This window comes from Rhinolophus ferrumequinum, chromosome 5 (genome assembly GCF_004115265.2).
Source record: "Rhinolophus ferrumequinum isolate MPI-CBG mRhiFer1 chromosome 5, mRhiFer1_v1.p, whole genome shotgun sequence".
Taxonomy (NCBI): domain Eukaryota; kingdom Metazoa; phylum Chordata; class Mammalia; order Chiroptera; family Rhinolophidae; genus Rhinolophus; species Rhinolophus ferrumequinum.
The window spans coordinates 61,161,258-61,179,528 of NC_046288.1; the positions used below are offsets into that span (position 1 = coordinate 61,161,258).

General features: G+C 39.3%; 1 protein-coding gene across 2 annotated transcripts in view; it reads left to right on the top strand.

Moving 5' to 3' along the window:
* Nucleotides 1-16,937, top strand: part of TMEM156 (transmembrane protein 156) — a 32,670-nt gene extending 15,733 nt beyond the window's left edge. Inside the window, exons 5-7 of one of the 2 annotated variants that reach the window (XM_033106167.1) lie at nucleotides 1,640-1,723; nucleotides 11,500-11,602; nucleotides 13,634-16,936. In XM_033106167.1, coding sequence (XP_032962058.1) covers nucleotides 1,640-1,723; nucleotides 11,500-11,602; nucleotide 13,634 — 188 coding nt within the window. In that variant the 3' untranslated portion in view covers nucleotides 13,635-16,936. Of the gene's footprint in view, nucleotides 1-1,639; nucleotides 1,724-11,499; nucleotides 11,603-13,633 lie in introns of both variants that reach the window. The other variant, XM_033106168.1, reaches the window with a different exon arrangement.
* The last annotated feature ends 1,334 nt before the right edge of the window (nucleotides 16,938-18,271 follow it).

Here is an 18,271-nt window from a genome sequence, read left to right on the forward strand (position 1 = left end):
ATCAAAAGGAGTTGATGGACTGGAGGCTGAGCAGAGACTTCCGTGGAAGTGAGGGCAGAAGAGAGGAGAAGAGGGAACAGTGATAAAGAATTTCAGAGTTGGAGATTTGGAGCAGACTAGCTCTAGGCAATGAGTGTGAGTGGGAGCCAATCTTTGATAAGTGTGAGTGTGTCAGATTTTTGGCTAGGCTGAGCTAAAATGCGTCATTGGAAATCAGGACAGTAGGGATGATATTAAAACTATTTAATAACTAAGACAACACCCACTTGTCAGGATGGTCGCTGACTGTCAACTATTGGTGTGGCCCTACTGGTGTGTTCCCATGCATATACTAGCTGAATATCAGGCCTGATGGAAAGCAGTTGGTCTCTTAAAGACAAGAGAATGTATCATGAGAATAGGCTTTGGAGACAGGTGGAATTATGTTAGAATCCTAGTACTACCACTTACTAGTTATGTGATTATTGCAAATGCTGCTTACTGTATCTGAGTGTCTCTTTTTTCCCTCTGATAAAACAAGGTTAATCACCATTACTACAGAGGGTTGAGGAAGGATTGAATTAGAGAGATTACATAAGAAATTTAACACAGTGTCTAGTGCATAGCAATTCTCAATATAGGAGAGTAGTGTTGTGCTGTTTGCATTATTTCCCAAGGCTCTTATGTTCTTTACCAGGCAAGGCCTATTAGTCATTTCAGCAGGCAAAACAAATGGTTGCCTCTGGGTTTGAGTGAAAGTGCCATTAATTTTTTTGACCAAGTATTTGTTACAGATACTTCTGAGAGCAGTTTCATATCAAGTATTGTTATTGATACCTTAGTTTATAAGATCCCTAATTCACTGGTTAATAATCATAATATTGAATATTTTTAGAATAACCATTTTCACAAGATTTTTACTAGATTCTCAAAGTATATAAACAGGGTATGTGCTATTTATTTTATAGATGAAAAAAACTCCTGAGCTTCAGAGAGGTTAAGTATTTTGTCCAAACTTATGCATACAGCTAATAAAACATCAGCATTAAGACCCAGGTTCTTTCTAGTTTTGAAAATTATATTATTTTAAATAAATGAGTGTTAGTTGCAAATAGTGCATAGTTCTGAGTTTCTTGATCCATTTTTCCATGTAATTACATATCAGGAAAGAGAGATAGAAACCAGATAGAAAAAGTGTCTAGAAAGAGATGAATAGTGGGAAATGGTATTAAGTTCTTATGAACATCTACCCAAATGAGAGGCCTAGAGGCTTTCAAAGGCTTGCCTCACAAATCCAAACATATGATGAAAAATGTAACATCATTTAGGACATTAAATAATATTAAATATTAAATATACATTAAATATTTTGTATATCATATCTATGTATATAACATAATATAAATAATATAATATTCTGTACATAAGAGCTGGGCTTTTCATTAGAGGAGATGGCATAATGGCATTTATGGCAGTGGAGAAGCCACTGGTTTTAGAAAGAACCTGCATTTATTAATGGATAATATGGAAAAACTCTTAATGTCAGGCCCTGTTCTGAATGACCTATTTTCCTTGGTCATCCTTTAAACCAACATGGGGAATATATATTAAGAACATGCTTGTTTATCATCTAAATATTTAATTTCTTTTTCTGGAATAGGTTATAAATACAAATCTTCATCTGTTCTCTTAAGAGGAAGTGATTCTGAGAAACTTCAAACATTGAATACGCGAATTATTGCAGGTGAGCTCTGCGACCTGCCAACAGCACGCAGCTTAGGAAATCCCAAAGCTTCGCCATTTCAGTATAAACTCAAGATTGCAATCTCGGTGCTCACTTACATTAGGCTTGTATCTGGGAGACAGGAGCTATGAGCAAAGGATGTCTTGTTTAATGTCTTCTTATCCGGGGACAGGAACGATCAAAACTACGTCCTTAAATAATGGAAAGTTGGCTTAATTGGCCAGAAGAAATTCATGTGAGTAGGCAGAGAAGAAAAAGCAATAAGGAATAAGCCTCCGATTTATTTTTAAATGAGACAAGATACCATTCTTCTCAGAATTGCAAGAAGTAATTGTAGAGTGGGTATGGCTTTTGCGGGAACCTTCACTTAGCAAAGGGTGTCATTGTGTAAAGAGAACTTCTAATAGCCCCAATTAAAAAGTCCCCTGTCCTCTCCCAAGAAATAGAAATGGAATAAGGAAATGCTAATGAGAGCAGCAAGGGGGCTGTTAGCACAGATGCTGTGGTTCTATCTCCTTCTTCTAATTGTGAAGACGCCTTCTGAATTCAAGCTGTCAAATCACATGAAAAAGAAAGAGAGGGAGACTATGACATGGGCAGAGGCCTCTTCTTCATCAGGGAGAAAAAATATCCTTGAGTCTTTGAAAAGCACAAAATTATGAGTGATATTACTCATGCATAGCCAGTGAGCAGGCTCCTTTGTCCTTCGTGAGAAGTCAGATAAGGAAGCTTCATGTCTGGTGTGTAAACCATTTTCAAAAATGAAAGGAAACCGAACAAAACCTGAGCCCCCCACCGCAGCTGCCTCTGTAGCTACGTGGGGATTTGCAGGGAATTTCACTGGGGACTGTGCTCCCCAGGCTTTTCTTAGCTATTTAAATTAGCAGGTACTCAACTCTGTAACTTGAGGAAACAATTGGATTGGGTGCACCTAAAGAGCTCAGTTTTTTTTTTTTTTAAGAGAAAGAGTTTCTATTCTCAGCGTTAGCAGTAATATTATTAACCCACGGCTAATAATAAGCATTAGCTAAATAGTCATTGGACACCAGCTAAATGTGGGGAAAGTTGATGGAAATTTTGGGCAGTAAATGGAAATTTTGTTTAACGACATAAAATTCACAGGGTTGTTTCAAATGGACAAATTAATTTTTAAAGGGAGAAAATGGCGTTTCCCCTGGCATCCTCTCTTATCCAGTACACATGCCTGACACTCACACATACACCAGGAATAAGTTTTAACCTGGCTCTGCTGGGCTTTTTGGTTGCCTTGGGAATCCCAGTGCTTTCTCTTTTCAAGTCATAATTTTGAACACTGCAGCCTTGTCTGAGAAAATGTCAATAGTTCCCCTGTTAACCCATATAATCGTGAGAATCACAAATTTAAAGTTCTAGCTAACCACAAGACTAACCTCACATGTTGTATTTATGAGCCTGTGATTTTCATTCACCAGAGAAACCTGCCATAGCCATCCTTTCCCTGTAACAGCACTCACTAAAAACCCCTTGGCTTTATTACCAGGAATATAATATAGTTTAGAGCAGTCCAAGGGGTGGTAGCTTTTTTAAAAAAACCAAGAGTCCTTTTGAGGCTTAGCATCTTAAATGGGGAAAGAAGCAGATTCTTTCTTGTTATTTATATTCCTTTAACCTAAATTCAATTGTCCCCCCTCCCATGGTAAGTTGCTATTTCTAAAAGAGAAATGGAAAGGAAATAATGTCTCCCTCGAGTACCATTTTTAAGGCCTCTCTTTGTGATGATGGATTATAGGCAGCAGTGAGATTGTAAGGGAAAAATGTGCCAGCACGGGTCTCTGGAGAAGGAGTAACACGAGTCAGGAAAAAAAAATGTAGTTCAAAGAGAGCAGTGACTCTAGTCACATTCAGCAGAGCAGCTTGCTGTCGACTTTGACTGTACGTTCTAGAGTGTCTCTCCAGTTGTTCATGTATTACAAAGTAAGTGTTGTTACACATGTACACACAGAGATATAGATAAGCTCACCCTCTCAGAAAGACAAGAGAGAAGTCAGGAGAGATTGCTAAGACCCTGGCACTCTACAGTGCCTGACATGTTTTGGAAGCGCAGCAAACACTGATGGAATCAATGATTCTCATTGCTGTAGAAAAAGATGCCGGACAGCATCAAATATCAAGCTTTTACATGTCTCCTATTTTTTCTTTTTTTTTTGCTTTGAGAAGTGTATTGCCTTAGGTTGCCTGTCTTGGCATTAATCTACTTTATATTTTATTCATTCAGCTATTATCTTCACAAGGTGATGATTCTGTCTTATTCACCTGTGCCTGGATCCTTGTCCCTGGCATAATATCTGAGAGGTAGTTCATGTACAGTGAAAGCTGATTAAATCACACAAACCCTAAGGAGAAATGAGTATAGAGTAAAAAGAAAAGATGAACAAGAAATGAATCTTGGGGGTTGGGAAAGGGGAAACAAACGAAGAGACAAAGAGTGTTCAGAAGGAACGTAATTCCACTTCATCAAAGAACATATAACACACTTTATAGAATTGCAAGGATATAAAGAGTAATGAAATACATGGACTATCTTGAAGAAGAGATTTTGAGAACTATGCAAAAGTAACTTTGAAACGCGTCCCTAGAAACAGTGCTTAATGAGTTGACCAGATCAGGAGACCAAGACCAGGGTCAGAAGCAGAGGACTAGGATGAGAATCACTGGATGCAAACAATAGAAACCAATGTGGCTGACTTGGCAGAAGAGAAAATTATTGGAAAACAAATAGGGAACCGATGAAAGCAGCAGGAAGGTTAGGGAACTTGAACTTGGAAAATAAAGAGGAGTTAATGGAGGCCAGGCAGCCAAAAATACAGCCAAAATCACACCATAGGATTGGTTTGGTGAGAACGCCTTTGCTGGTGTGATCACCACTGGATGCTCCCTCTGAGCTGCCAAAGCTACCCTTAGACCACCTTGCAGTTTGGCATCACTGCCCAAGATTGTAAATCCCAAGGAGTAGTGTCTGACTAAGTGCAGATCACAGATTAGTACTCTAGGTGCCGGGAAGCAGGGAGCAGAAATATCTGCCCTTCTGTCTTCCTGAGTACTTGAAAGTTCCCCTGAGATGTCCACATGCTGAACAGCCAATAAATAAACATCTACAACACCAGGTTCCTGGGATTAGAGCTTCCACTTATTTCCGCTGCATGGATCAATTAAAGAGGTCATTTTATCTCTTCCCTCTCTGTTCAGCAAAAATGCTTACATTTTTAAAACTCGAAATTCTTCACCTTCAAATATTCAGCCAAAAATCTACTGAACACCGACTACGCACAGGCATTTGTGTTAAGCGTTGGTTATCCAGTGGCACACACTTGAGCACAGGCCCTGCCTTCACAGGGCTAACATCACAGTTAAGGAGATTCTACCCCAGGTTGCCTTCGGATGGGGAAAACTAATTAAACTATAAAAACTCATTAAGTACCTTCCGTATGCACAGTACTTTCACATACATCATTTGATTTCATTTCATAAGAACCTCACTTTTTTCCTGATGAGAAAACTGAAGATACGAGAGTTTAAGTAACTGACCTCCAGCCAGGTCCTAGCAGAGTCGGGGCTGAAGCTTAGTTCTGTCCAACGAATGCGCTTTCTAATAATACATCAATGGCAATGATGAACTGGGGAGATTACCTCTGCTGGTTCAAGCTACAGATCAAAACTCTTCATGCTCTTTAACATTTAACACTAGAAACTGAGATGAGACATTTCCTTCATAAGGTTGTAGAAGCTTGTGTGAGACAAAGGGAGTCATCCACAAACATTGGCTGAAATGATTTTTGCAGTTAATGTGGGTGAGTTCGTAGGGACCATGAAACAAAGAAAACGGAATTTGATTGTGAAAGGAAATTACTATATGCCGAAAGTGGATGACCCAGGAATTTGTATTACCCCCAAATAAAACTAATGGCAATATAAAATTATAATTTGCAACACGTTTATGACCAGTATAATAAAGACTAAGCAGGTTTCAATTTCCTGCAGAAGATAAATTACTAGTGCCAGATGTCTAGCAACCAAGTAAAATAACATGAAAATTTAATTTTTACTTGCTTAACTATAATGTATATGACTCTTAAAATACGGATTTGGTTCATAAAACAGTAAAGGTTGTAGCCATCTGCTTGGTTACCAAATAGATCAAAAGGCAGAGGGTGACTCTATATGCAGGAAGAAATCATTAAGAATGAAGAATCTGTAGACAGAACAGGGTGATTTATTCTCTTCATTCATTGAATGCCTTTATGTGACAGCTATTTATGACAGGTCTGGAAGAACTGATGATAAAACATATGCAGATAAACATTTTTTCCATCTTTGCACAGACTCTTCCTGCCTGAACCAGCCTGCCTCCCATGCCACCTCCTCCTGCAAACCTCCCGTCCTCCCACCGTGCCTTGTCTCGTACACTCCAACCCTAGTAACTAAACTACAACCTGCCTTCTGATCTTGGCTTAACTAACACCTCCTCGGGGAAGTCATATTGGACCTCCCACATTAGGTCAATTCCCCTTATTACAGGCCATCATAACACCACAAATCTCCTGTGACAATTATTACTGTTGCTATTTGATATTTTTGAGTTATTTCATTGGTCTCTCCTATGAGCTAGGTAGTTCATTGAGATCAGGGACACTATCTGATAACACTCACCATTACATTTCGAGCTCATAGCGTAGTGCATATACGGGCATTTAGTGGGTGCTCAATAAATGTTTATCAACTAAATACAACTCTGCATTGACTAGGCTGAACGAATGGATGCTGCACTTTACGAAGATCTTTTACATAGCTTTTCCCCTAAATCATAACTCTTGATAATGCCTATCCAAAATAATGAAAAGAAAATGGTTAAACCCTTCATCAGTTTCATTCCTAGGAATAGTAAAGATATCTGCAGTGTGAATGAACTGGAAACTGAGTCAATAGCTCAAAATATTGGCAACTGTCTGTTGAAGGAGCTTTTTTTCTCTTTAACTGTCAATTCTAGATAATTTTGCAGTAATTTATTCTCCTGTCCTCATTTGATTTTCACATTGGTCAGATTTGGAGCAGAAGAATAGTTTTAGGATCACTGTTAATAATAACAAATGGAGCTTTGAACATAGTAGGAAGTTGGCACCTTGAATAATGGAAATCTATTTTAAGCTGCCATAATTGGCTCTATTAGCTTTAAAAGCTACCATCGCTAATTGGTTCCATTAGCTATCTTGGGGTTCTACAAAAGTGCCAGTGTTTTTTTGTGATGAAAATGTTAGAATGATGTATAGCAATATTGAAGTTCTGCACTGCTATGGCAATAAGAAGAAATCATTAAGACTGGAAGTATTTTTGAAGCCAGATTAGAGAACTGAATAAGAATCATCAAACCATCTGAAAATTTCCACATCTGTTTTGACCACAGTAAACTGTGAAGAGAAGCTCTTATGAGGAAACCAAGTACTTTGCGGATAACAGTTTAGACATTTATTGCCACTGTCTCCACAAAGAGTCATGGCTCAGTCTCCCAAAGTATGAAGGAGAGGAAGGATGCAATGAGGAAACAAGGTTAGCTATCCATAGCCCTTCCCCACGGAGCACATAGGCGGGTCCTACTAAATTCTTAGCAGACCGCTGGAGCGGGCTTAAAGATATGCTGGTAAAAATATTCTGGTTTGCACTTGGTAGTGCTTTCTAGTCTTCAAAGTACAGGAAAATACACCTTTATTACCTCATTTTACCCTTACCTTTATTTTCCTCCTCTTAGCTTGAAGGCAGCAACTAGCTTGGCAGAAGTCACAAGGAAATAATCTCGGTAGTCCAGGTGCTGTTGCCCACTGCCGAACTTTTATACAGAACGTGTGACCAGGGATAGACCAGGACCCTGCCAGCAGAGGCTGCCTGGCTGCTGCTGCCCACCAAGCCACACAGGTGCTCACGTAGGTGAATTTACCCGATCAGTGGCTTCCTTCAGGCTTGTGGGCTCTGCTTCCGACAGTGGCAGCACACCAACAATGATCCATTATTTAATCCAACTCACACCAACAGGTTTATAAAACTAGAAGACCAATTTATTGATTCACAAAGAGTAATAAGATTGAGAGAAATACGGACCAAAACACTTCTAACAGCAAACGTATGTGTTCTCTCTCCTTGGAGAGGACCACGAAGGAAGGCAAAACACAGCTAAAGCTTGTTTGGTAGGTCTTCAAGTGGATTTCGTTGCCAACACAACTTGAAATGCTTTCTTTCAGGGGTGACCTGATAGGCTGATTGAACACAGCACTTTTAACATTTAACAAGCTTTGGTGGGGGGATCTTTTCTGAAGATGACTTTGCATGTTTCTGCTCTGATTATGGGTTTTCATAGATTAACTCTCAGAGGTCAATCTTATTTTTCTTAGCCACAAATTCCAAGGAAGGTCCCCAGTTGACTTCCTGTAGTGCTTCTATCCATACCCTTTTATTAAGAAAAATGAGACACAAAGAAATTAAATGACATTCTTTCAGTCACTCAACACGTATTTACTGAGTACCTATTATGTGTTATGCTCCAGGGTAGGTTTTGCGGAATATAACTGTGCCTAAATTGCAATCTTTGTACACTAGGAGGCTGATAAGCAGACACAACAAAATTGGATACATTCACTATTGGGGAAGTAGAGGTCACAGAGGGTGTGGGGACAGAGCCAGGAGTGCAGTTTCCAGGCTCTCGGCCTCACATGGAAAGGTGCTCACTCGGGTAGTAAATGGCCATCAACTGTGATTGGATGGCCGTCAGCTGTGGCTAGTTGGCCGTCAGCTGTAACCAGTGAACCACTGGCCACTAATATAACTGTCGTGGCTACGCTAGCAAAAAATGGGGGCTAGCAAGAGGATGGTGGCTGGCGAGCGTGGATTGCAGTTAGAACAGTGGGTTGCAGACAGTGTGGCTCCTGCTTCCTGTGTCTCCAACCCAGCTGCCAGCGAGAATATAGTGGTATGACTCCCCTATCTATGGCTCCATGGGTGTTCCTTTTTGGCCTCACCATATCCTGCATTCCTATCTGGGGAGCGGGACCAGAGACCCCGCCGGAAGACTTGCATGACAGACGGTCATATATTCGTAGTATGGACACCTAACCCTGTTTACTACTCTGTTTTGTTTGTAGCTGTTTTGGCTTTCCAATGTAATAACAAAGTAAAATTTAGCTGAACAAGTAGTTTTGGAGATGAGAGTATAAAAAATTGATGGTGCAAATTCCCTTAGCAGCCAAGAGAGCCTGGAAGGATGAGGAAGTTTTAGATGTACCTTCACTGTGGGAGATGTGCCTTGTCTTTGACATGAAAACCATCAGTAACAAAAATGAAGAAAACACCTTGCAAGTTTCTGTTACTCTGTGGGAATCAAAAATTACAGTGGAAGGATGAATTGAGGTTAGATACCACATGTCATAGATATAAAGCACTTTGGAAAAGTGATAGAAATCTTTAAAAAAAAAAAAGAAAGAAAGAAATTATCAGAGGACAACCTGTACATTGACATGGGCAGTGTGACAGGGTCTTTATTTGAGAACACAAGGCATGGAGTTTTATTTTTAATCAATGTTTCTACTGCTGGAAATCCATTTTGTTCACGAGATTCAGCCAGGTCAAATCTCCAACTGGGGTTCTTTTTAATTTTTCAGTCTCTTCGGAGGTTCCTGAAAAATGTCAAAGAAATGTTGGGTTCAGAGATTTGACAAATTCATGAAAAGAGTTCTGTGAAGTTTTAAAATATTTCTGACTACTTCTGCTACCTTAACTAGTGCTGGTGAATTAATATAATTTGAAAGAAACTCTATTTCCCAGTGTAGAACAACAAGAAAAAAATTCCACTTGTTTTAACTTTTCTGAAGAAGGTGTTAAAATGACACCTTGTTAAAATGACATCTTATCTGGTTGCCTTTTTATCAATTTTGCAGAAGTTTTGCTATTAGCATATAAGTTACATGACTTTTGATACTAAGAGAAGCAGAAAATAATGTCTCACTAGAGAGTTACTTTGGAATTGCCCTCATTTTCACAGATAATAGCTTTCCACAACTAATTATGGTGATAGGGTTATACCATACTATAAAATATCAGCAAACAGAATGAATAAGCAAATGGTGAGCAATTTGGCTTTCCAACCAAAACAGCTCTGTTAATTTTCTTCGATAACTATTTAATTTCATAAATAGGTTCTTTTGATATTTTAACCTAATTGTCCAAGCAGTTTTTTGCATGCTAGGTTCATTCTGAAGCTTTAATGGACATCAGAATCAACTTGGATGTCTGTAAACAGACTAACAAAGTTACAAATGTATAAGCCCTTTAAGCCAGCAATTCTACTGTATTTCTAGGAATTGGTCCTGCAGGTTTACTGACATGGGAGAGAAATGACATATGTACAATGTTTATTGCTAGTGGGTTGACAATCTCAAAAAATTAGACACTATTGGGTTTGCAATGTCAAAAGATTAGACAATCTAAATAGGAGACTGTTTAAAGACATGATGATGCATCCATACTATGGAATACCAGGAAGTTGTAAAAAGAGATGAGGAAGTGCTTATGTGGAAAGATTGCTAAGATATATCCTTAAGTATATATGTGTACAGTATGCTACTAATTGTGTAAAGAATGACAAAAATAACATATACATATGTATAAAAATAAATTTATTCTTCCATCATCTATCAATACATAAAAAAGTAATAACATTGGTTGCCAGAGGAAGGGAAAAAGGAAAGAAGTATGTGATGAGGTGGGAAGTGAGTGAGATGTGGGGTGAGAGGGAGATATTTCGCTGAATATCCCTTCATAGTTTAAAAACTTTGCATCCTATGAATGTATTCTTTATTTAGAACATTAAATCCAAAAACTAAGCTTTTACTAAAAATTTTTTTCTAATTAAAGAATAAAATTCCAAGAGAAGGTTTGACAGTATTTCTAGTTTAGTAACCTATACCAGTGTTTAATCATCTTCATGGACAAGAAACATTATATTCTTGATTACATTTAAATCCTCCTTTGGATTTCTCTTCTTAAGAAGCAACGACCCAAACTTCTCTTTAAGTTATAAGTCACCTCATTCCCATCCATGTCCAGGGCTTTGTATAAAAAGTAGAGACCTCTGTGAAGCAAAACCCACAAGTTTCAATATAAAAATTAGAAAAGCAAGACCCCAGGGGAATAAAAGAGGTACCATTATGCCATCGACATGAAGTTTCATCTCCTACCTTGAAGACAGCTGAAGATAGTAATAGAAGAATTTGATAAAGTTGCATAGTCTTAGTAAAGAAAGACACATTAGACAGAATTCATCTAATCTGTAACTTTGCTTTTTGGTAAAATTGTCTCTTAAATTAAGGAGGTCATTAATATTCTTTTTAGGGACATATTTCAACAATATGCAATAGAAAGAAATGTTTGCAGTTAGTTTCCAAACGAAAATTCTTTTCTTGCTACTTCACATTGTACTTAAACACTTTTTTCTCTACTTTGCTCCTTCTTAACTATGCTTCAGGTTGTGTGCCCAGGAAGTAGGGGGAGAGGAGGAATGAAAGGAAAGGAATAGAGTTGAGAGAAATGGGTTAAACGTATCAGAGTTCTAGGCAGGAAATTTAGTGAGTGGTGGAAATGCCAAAATCCTTTCTAGATGGAGGGCATGGTTCTCTTACTGCATTAGAAAATATCGTGTCCGGTTTTGCACTGCTGTTCACTAAATATAAACTAAAAGAGCTCTCCTTCTTAAATACTAGAGACCACGCACAGGCTGCCGTTGACTCAGACCAAGGAAGTGCTTTCTCCAATACCGGAACTAGAAGTTCCTTCCACGGTGCTTCAGTACGATCAGTATACGTGGTAGGTGATGATTTGGCTTTATTGATGATTTGACTTGATTCATTATAGGAAGAGAGCCGAGGAGGTAAAGTGTACCTCAAACTGCATTTCTATCTGTGTGTCGGAGATAGAAAGCGATGAACTTGGCAAAATCAGCTCATGTGAATTAGAGGACAGGAAATAAATTGACTTTTTCCTCCAAGGTGTAGGAAGGACCGGTAAACTATTCATTTAGTCTGTTAAACAACATGTGCCCCTGGGATGTCAGCTCATCCCTGGGCACCGTTTCCTGGGGCTGTCATAATTCCAGCCGGCCAACCGTTGTTTCAGTAGGAGCATGAGAAAAAAGAGAATGTACATTTATAAAGTAGAACTACCCACTGATCCTCAATTACTGAAATTAAAAATTTCTCTAAATGTAACATCTGATAACCTAGATTAATTAATGCACACTGATTTCCATGTATTTGAATCCAAAACTGTGGTCAGAAGTGTCTTAGAAAATTTTTTCACACGTTCAACAAATATTTATTAAACAGCTATTATGTTTAAGGCACTATTGACAACCATTGTAGGGAGTATAAGAACTGTAACAGGGAAGAGGAAGAAGACCAGCATTTATTAGTATCCTTTTGTACTTGGTGGTAATAGGCTAGATCATTTACTTGTCATAATACTTGGGTAATTATCAGTCAATGTCCTAGTAGGAAACTGATAGTATACTCAAATTGAATTATTAAAAGGTCTATTACGCCAGGTGTGGGAAAACCAAAAAAGGGAGTGTAGCACCCTGGGACTAGTAACAGTGGGGCACTGCTACTGTTCCTAAGACTAAAGGGGCAGGGTACCCAGAGAGACAGACTCAGACACTTGCATACACAACACACACAGAGAGAATATCCGTGGAGGGCTGCCTGATAGGAGCTATGTCCTTTGGTCAAGGGACAGAAGAACAGCCAGTGGTTGTCCTGAAGAGAGAGAATAAATATCCCAGCTTGGGAAGTACAGTTACCCAAGTACTTCCCATTGGCCAAACACAACCAGAGCTGGAGGACACTGAAACTGGATGGACACAGTTCACATAGACTGGTCTCCCAGGACACCAACCAGGGTGGAAAAAAGTGGAGAGCAGATCTAGAGAGGCAACAGCATAGGTGGCCCAATATGTCAAACTGAAAACTAAGTGCCAATGATATGTTTGTTTAGGACTAGAGAGAGGCTCGTTTCAGTATTTGGCTCTTAGTGCAATCAGGGTCTGCTGCTGGCTCAAATTCCTAAGTAGACTATAATGTAATCATGAAATTGTTTTAATGAGATATTACTGAATACTTGCTTGATACTTCTCATTCTGGTCCTCATTCTGGGATGCTCAGCCTTGCATATGAAGAGCTCGCTTTGTTCATTCACCAAATGCTTTCTGAGTACCTTCTGTTTGCCAAGAATTCTGCTGCACATTGGCAAAAATAACATGCAGTTAATGGAGGAATCAGATTAGGGAACTCCTAATTCCAACACAGTATCAAGTAACATGATAGAAGTCTTCACAGGGGACTTGGGGAGCATAATGGAAAGACCCCTCATATAGAGGATATGTTGCCCAGTACTTAATAGATAGATGTTCAATAAGTACTTTTTGAGTGAAGGATTAAGTCCCAACTCCTATGTGTCTCTACTAGAATCACAGAATGTTATACCGTAAAGAAACTTGGCTGAATACTTACTTTCATTTTAGAGAAGTGGAGGATAACCCAGACATACAGCCCTGGCAGGGGCTACAGGAGACCCTAGGCTTCCTGGGTCCAAGGCTGAGCAGTTTATTGTCACTAACCACACTGCCTTCTCGGATATAATGGAGGCTCCATCACGTAACGTAGTACACGTAACGTAGGACTGGAAAAAGCCATTATTCAGTGACTTTAGGAAGTTTTTTGGTGTTTTCATAAGTCCCAGTTTTGATAAATGGTTTTGAAATTGTTTTCCACTAACTCTTTTCAGGTAATACTTAACAAAACTTGTGTGATTAATATTTGCCTTTTTTTTTTAAATCTTCAGAATATCCTTCTGAATTCTTTGGACAATTTGGACAAAACCCTGTTTGAGAATACTCATCATTTTATTTGGGGAATGGCTTAACTGGTAAATATATGAGTCCAGGTGAGAATGCACAAAAGGAAATAGCAGGAATGCTGACTGATGAAAACTAGCTTGAGATCAAAGAAATGAGTTTTTTCAGGAAGCCATTATGAGTCATGGAAATAAGCTAATGAAACCCATGGAAATAACAAGAGAATGTTTGCTCTCCTTGTTTATCCGTCATTATAAAGCTTGCAATAGTTCCAAGATCTTGAATCAAAAACAGGATCAAGTATGAACTTTTTTTTCTCATTGGCCCACATTGCAGATTCTGATTTGATAGATTTTCCTGTACAGATGGATTATTTCTTTTTGGCAAGTTACTTCAGAGGACCTGGGTTGTTTGTTTATACATTTGTTTGGATTTATAAATCTTGCCTCATTTTGGTACTGAGGACATTTAAAAAAATTCAAAGATACTAAAATGAAATGAATTTAAGTGAAATAGTAAATGAAATTTGAACACTTACATCTAATAGCAAAATGTTTCCTCTGATTCTTGTAGCTTTCATATTTTTGTAGCTATGTTGATGTCAATAATAACTGTTGTTATTAATTACAATAAAATCACATATAGACAAGCGAGCAGCTCTTAACATTGAAAAATATAAAAATACCTTCCCAGAGTTAAGGTGGAATCTAATCTGCTGGTATCATTATTTGCATAAAATTGCTTAGCTGAGCAGATTTCCAGAGTTTAACTGTAGGGTCAGATTTAATTTAAGCAATTTAATAGAAATGAATGTTTCAGCACACAGAAGTTTTTCTGTTACTTTTTTTTTTTTTTTGCTAGATTACAAACTGAGATTCTAATTGTAAAATTTAGGTTTGAAGATTTGACAAGTGAAATTCTACTAGTCTCATTTTTTCTTATCCCTGTTCCTGATGAATGGGAGAGTGAGGCTCGGGTCTGGAATATTCAGGAGTTTAAGGGTATCATACCCCATGAGGTACGGTTATTATACAATTTCTGAGAAGCCAAATTATTGTTTCCTTGCTCATCCCTATTATGTTCAGACAAATGACATGGAAATCAATGGGAACTTGGCTTACAAAAGGCATAAATTAAACTTCAAGTTCTGTTAAATTGTGTCAGATTTCTGGAAGCTAACTTATTTGTTAAAATAAAAAGAGTTTAACAGATACTGCGAAGCATTCAAAGATGTAAATGGCCTGCTGTCTGCCCACAAAGATTTACAATCTGGTAGAAGAGACAAGACATGCATATCACTGGTTGTGATACTAGACACAATAGGGTAAGATGAGTGTGTCATTTGCAGACTCCACGCTTCCCGCTGAGAATTCACAGGCCAATAGAGTCATCTCCAGTTGCAGGGAATCAAGGGAGGCTTCTCAAAAAAGTGGCTTTTGAGCAGCATCGAAGCTGGCTTTTCCTGATCTCTCAGAATAGGTCAAATCTCCCAAGTATATACTTTGTGAGGTCTCCTAGCCCTTTTCATGTCTGTTATTTACAATTATTTTTGGGCTTATTCATTAATTTCTGTCTCTCTCTCTAGACTGGTTTTGCTCACCACAGTATCTCTGGCAGCTGGCATGATGCTCGGCTCACAGTAAGTTCTTAATAAGTATCTGTTGGATAAGAACTACTTACTGAGCCCCTTATACATCAGGCACATGCCATGTATACTTTCATTTCTTCCTCACAACGACTCCTTGAAATGTGTCATTATCCCTGAGGAAGCTGAAGCCAGAGAAGCTCACCAATTTGCTTTTGGTCTCAGGGCTAGCATGTGAATTCAGTCATAGGTCTATTGGGCTGCAAACCTGTGCTACTACTCCCTGTATAAGCACGCACACTGGGGGATAGAGCCTGGAAAAGGGAATAGGACATTTGGAGGGGGTGCCTGAGAAAAGGGGCTCCAGCTGAGAGCACCGGCAATGCACTCTTCCAGGAGTGCAAGGAGGCTGGGTTAACCATGCCCTTGAAGAAAACGTCTGACTTCAACTGCTGCTTGGTTGCTGGCCCTGCGTGTCTCACTTAGCCTGGCAGTTCTGCTCTCCTCCCCACCCAACTGGATCCAATAAAAAGGAATCTGTGGTTCTTGGTGCCCTATGTGATTCATGGCTTCCAATCTATACCACTGACTTTGGCTTTTAGCACACCCTGCTTTTCAACTGGTTCCAAATCTGACCTCGACGGCCCTGTGCCCCCTCCCTTATGACTTGTAGCCTACTCATGCATTCGTGGCTTTCCCTGCAGGCTTCCCTCCCCAGCTATAACCTATGCTCACCTCCTTGACCTCTGTGTCCTGCTGAGTAGCAGGATCCTAGCTCTCTATGCAAATGAATTCAGGTGTAGATTGGAGAGGCCAGAGAAGAAAGATGGCACCAAGCCAGAAGGCTGCCAGAATTGTTCAGTCATCAGTGGAATTAAAGCGACAGATACAGGAGAGGATCTAAAGAAGAATTGGTGGCATGCAGTAAAAGATTTGATGCAAGGGTAGGAGTGAGGATGGAGCAGGAAAAAGGGAAGGGAAGAGACACCGATGACAACCTTCTGGACTTCTGTGTGGGGGAAACAATATTGCCCAAACTTATACCTGCTAGTTTGGGTTTCTAGAAGAATTTCCATTTTCCACAAGATTCCCTTCAAACTCAACTTTCACCCAAGCTTTAAGTTCTACTCTCTCCCTTCCAATACTTAGTCGTCCTGGGTGGAGCAGTCGTTCTTCAGACCGTCTCGCTCCTCTCTGCCTCTTCTCTGACTGTTACATTTGCCCCTTCCTTCCATCTGTAGAAATCCTCTCCACCCTGCAAAGGCAGAGTGGCTACCTTGTCCCTGGCGCTCCCCTGCTCACCCAGGTATTCTAATGTCTCTTTTCTGTATTTCCCTAAGATACAGACCTCTTACCACAGTACTTTTCACATCTGACCTCATACAACTATTTGTATTCATGTCTGTTTCCCCACCAGTCTGTGAGTGAGACTGGGAACCATATCTTCTCTAGCTTCTGAGTCCCCAGTGACCAGTACTCACTTCTCCCTACCTGGCCCTCCCTTGCAATACTCATCCTGGTTAAGACTCATCACAGATGTTGGTTGTAAATTCAGCATAGTGGTTACCTCTCAGGGGATGGGATTAAAGATCTACATAGCAGTGACTTCTAACACAATGGGAATGTTCTTTTATAAACATGGTGGTGGGTATATGACAGTCTGTTTTCTTATGATTGCATGTAGCTTACATATATTTTAACTTTTGTACCTACTCGATATCTAATAAAATCAAGTTTTACAAAAGACAAATATTGTTTGAATTGCATCAGCCTTTTTCCCTTTGTCAGTAGATAATTTCTGTCTGTCTGTCTCCCTCCCTCCTGTGCCCCCAACTGTATTTCTTTCCTTTCATGTAAAACATGGTAGAATAAAGACTTGGACTCATTTTCTGACAGCTTCTTCTCATAATTTGACTTTGTTTACTTCCCTCTTTCTTCTTTTTAATCTTCTCTTTTCTGTCTACATCTTTCTTAACCATCTCCAACTATTGGTGCTATTCTGATGGATGGTGATCCTAGGATGAGGGGAAGAAAGTTCTTACATTTTAAAATTCTAAATAAGGTATGTTAGCAGATTACCCTAGAGGTATGACAACCAAAAATACACTTAAAAAACATTTCTGTTAACTGGGAGTCCTGTACTTCAGTAAAGACAAAGTGGTGTAGAAGCTTCTGTGATTTGACAACGTGATGAACTGTGTACTCACAGGCAGGGAGAAAACAGAATATTTTAGCAAAACATAATACTTCATAAAATCTTCTGGGAGTTATTTTTTCTTTCTTTTGTTCCCCCTGAGAGTTTAAGGCTGTTACCAGAAGAAAATATGGAGATACTATTGCTGCTTACTAAGGGTATATCGCTTTATGGGTTACTAGTGAAGACACTTTCATCTGGAAATAACAGCAGGCTCCAGTCAAAATAACCTAAATGATAAGAAGGTTTATTATGTTACCTCACAGAAATTCTGAGTCGTGCTTCCAGGGTTGGTTAATTCAAGAACTCACATCATCAATCATCCAGCTTCTTTCCTGTCTTTCTTCTCTGCGATCTTCAGCTTATTGCCTTGTGTCTTCTGGCTTCCCCTGTCATGGTTTCAGGACACAATTGTATGAAATGATGGTGCCACAGCTCCAACAGTCGTCACATCTTTATACCTCAATGTCCTTTTTAAGACTAAAGAAACATTTACAAGAATTGCCCCTTACCCTTCACCCAGCAGATTTCTCCTCATGGGTGCAGTGACACGAGGGAGGAAAACATTACAGAGGCTTATTCATTCCAGCAGCTGAATTGAGTGGTTCCTGCATTTAGACACCCTGAATACACCCCCTCCCCACCCCCACCAATCTGCCTTGGTTCTAAACCTGGTTCTCCAGCCCTCCCTTTGAGTCTGTGAGCTACCAGTAATATCTTTGCAAAAAGACCCTTTTCCTGCTTAAGTTTCCAGAGTTGGTTTCCGTTGCCTGCTGGATACATCTAACGTCTAATTTATTTCATAAAGTCATAGGATGTCTGAGCTGTAAGAAACCTTATAAATCA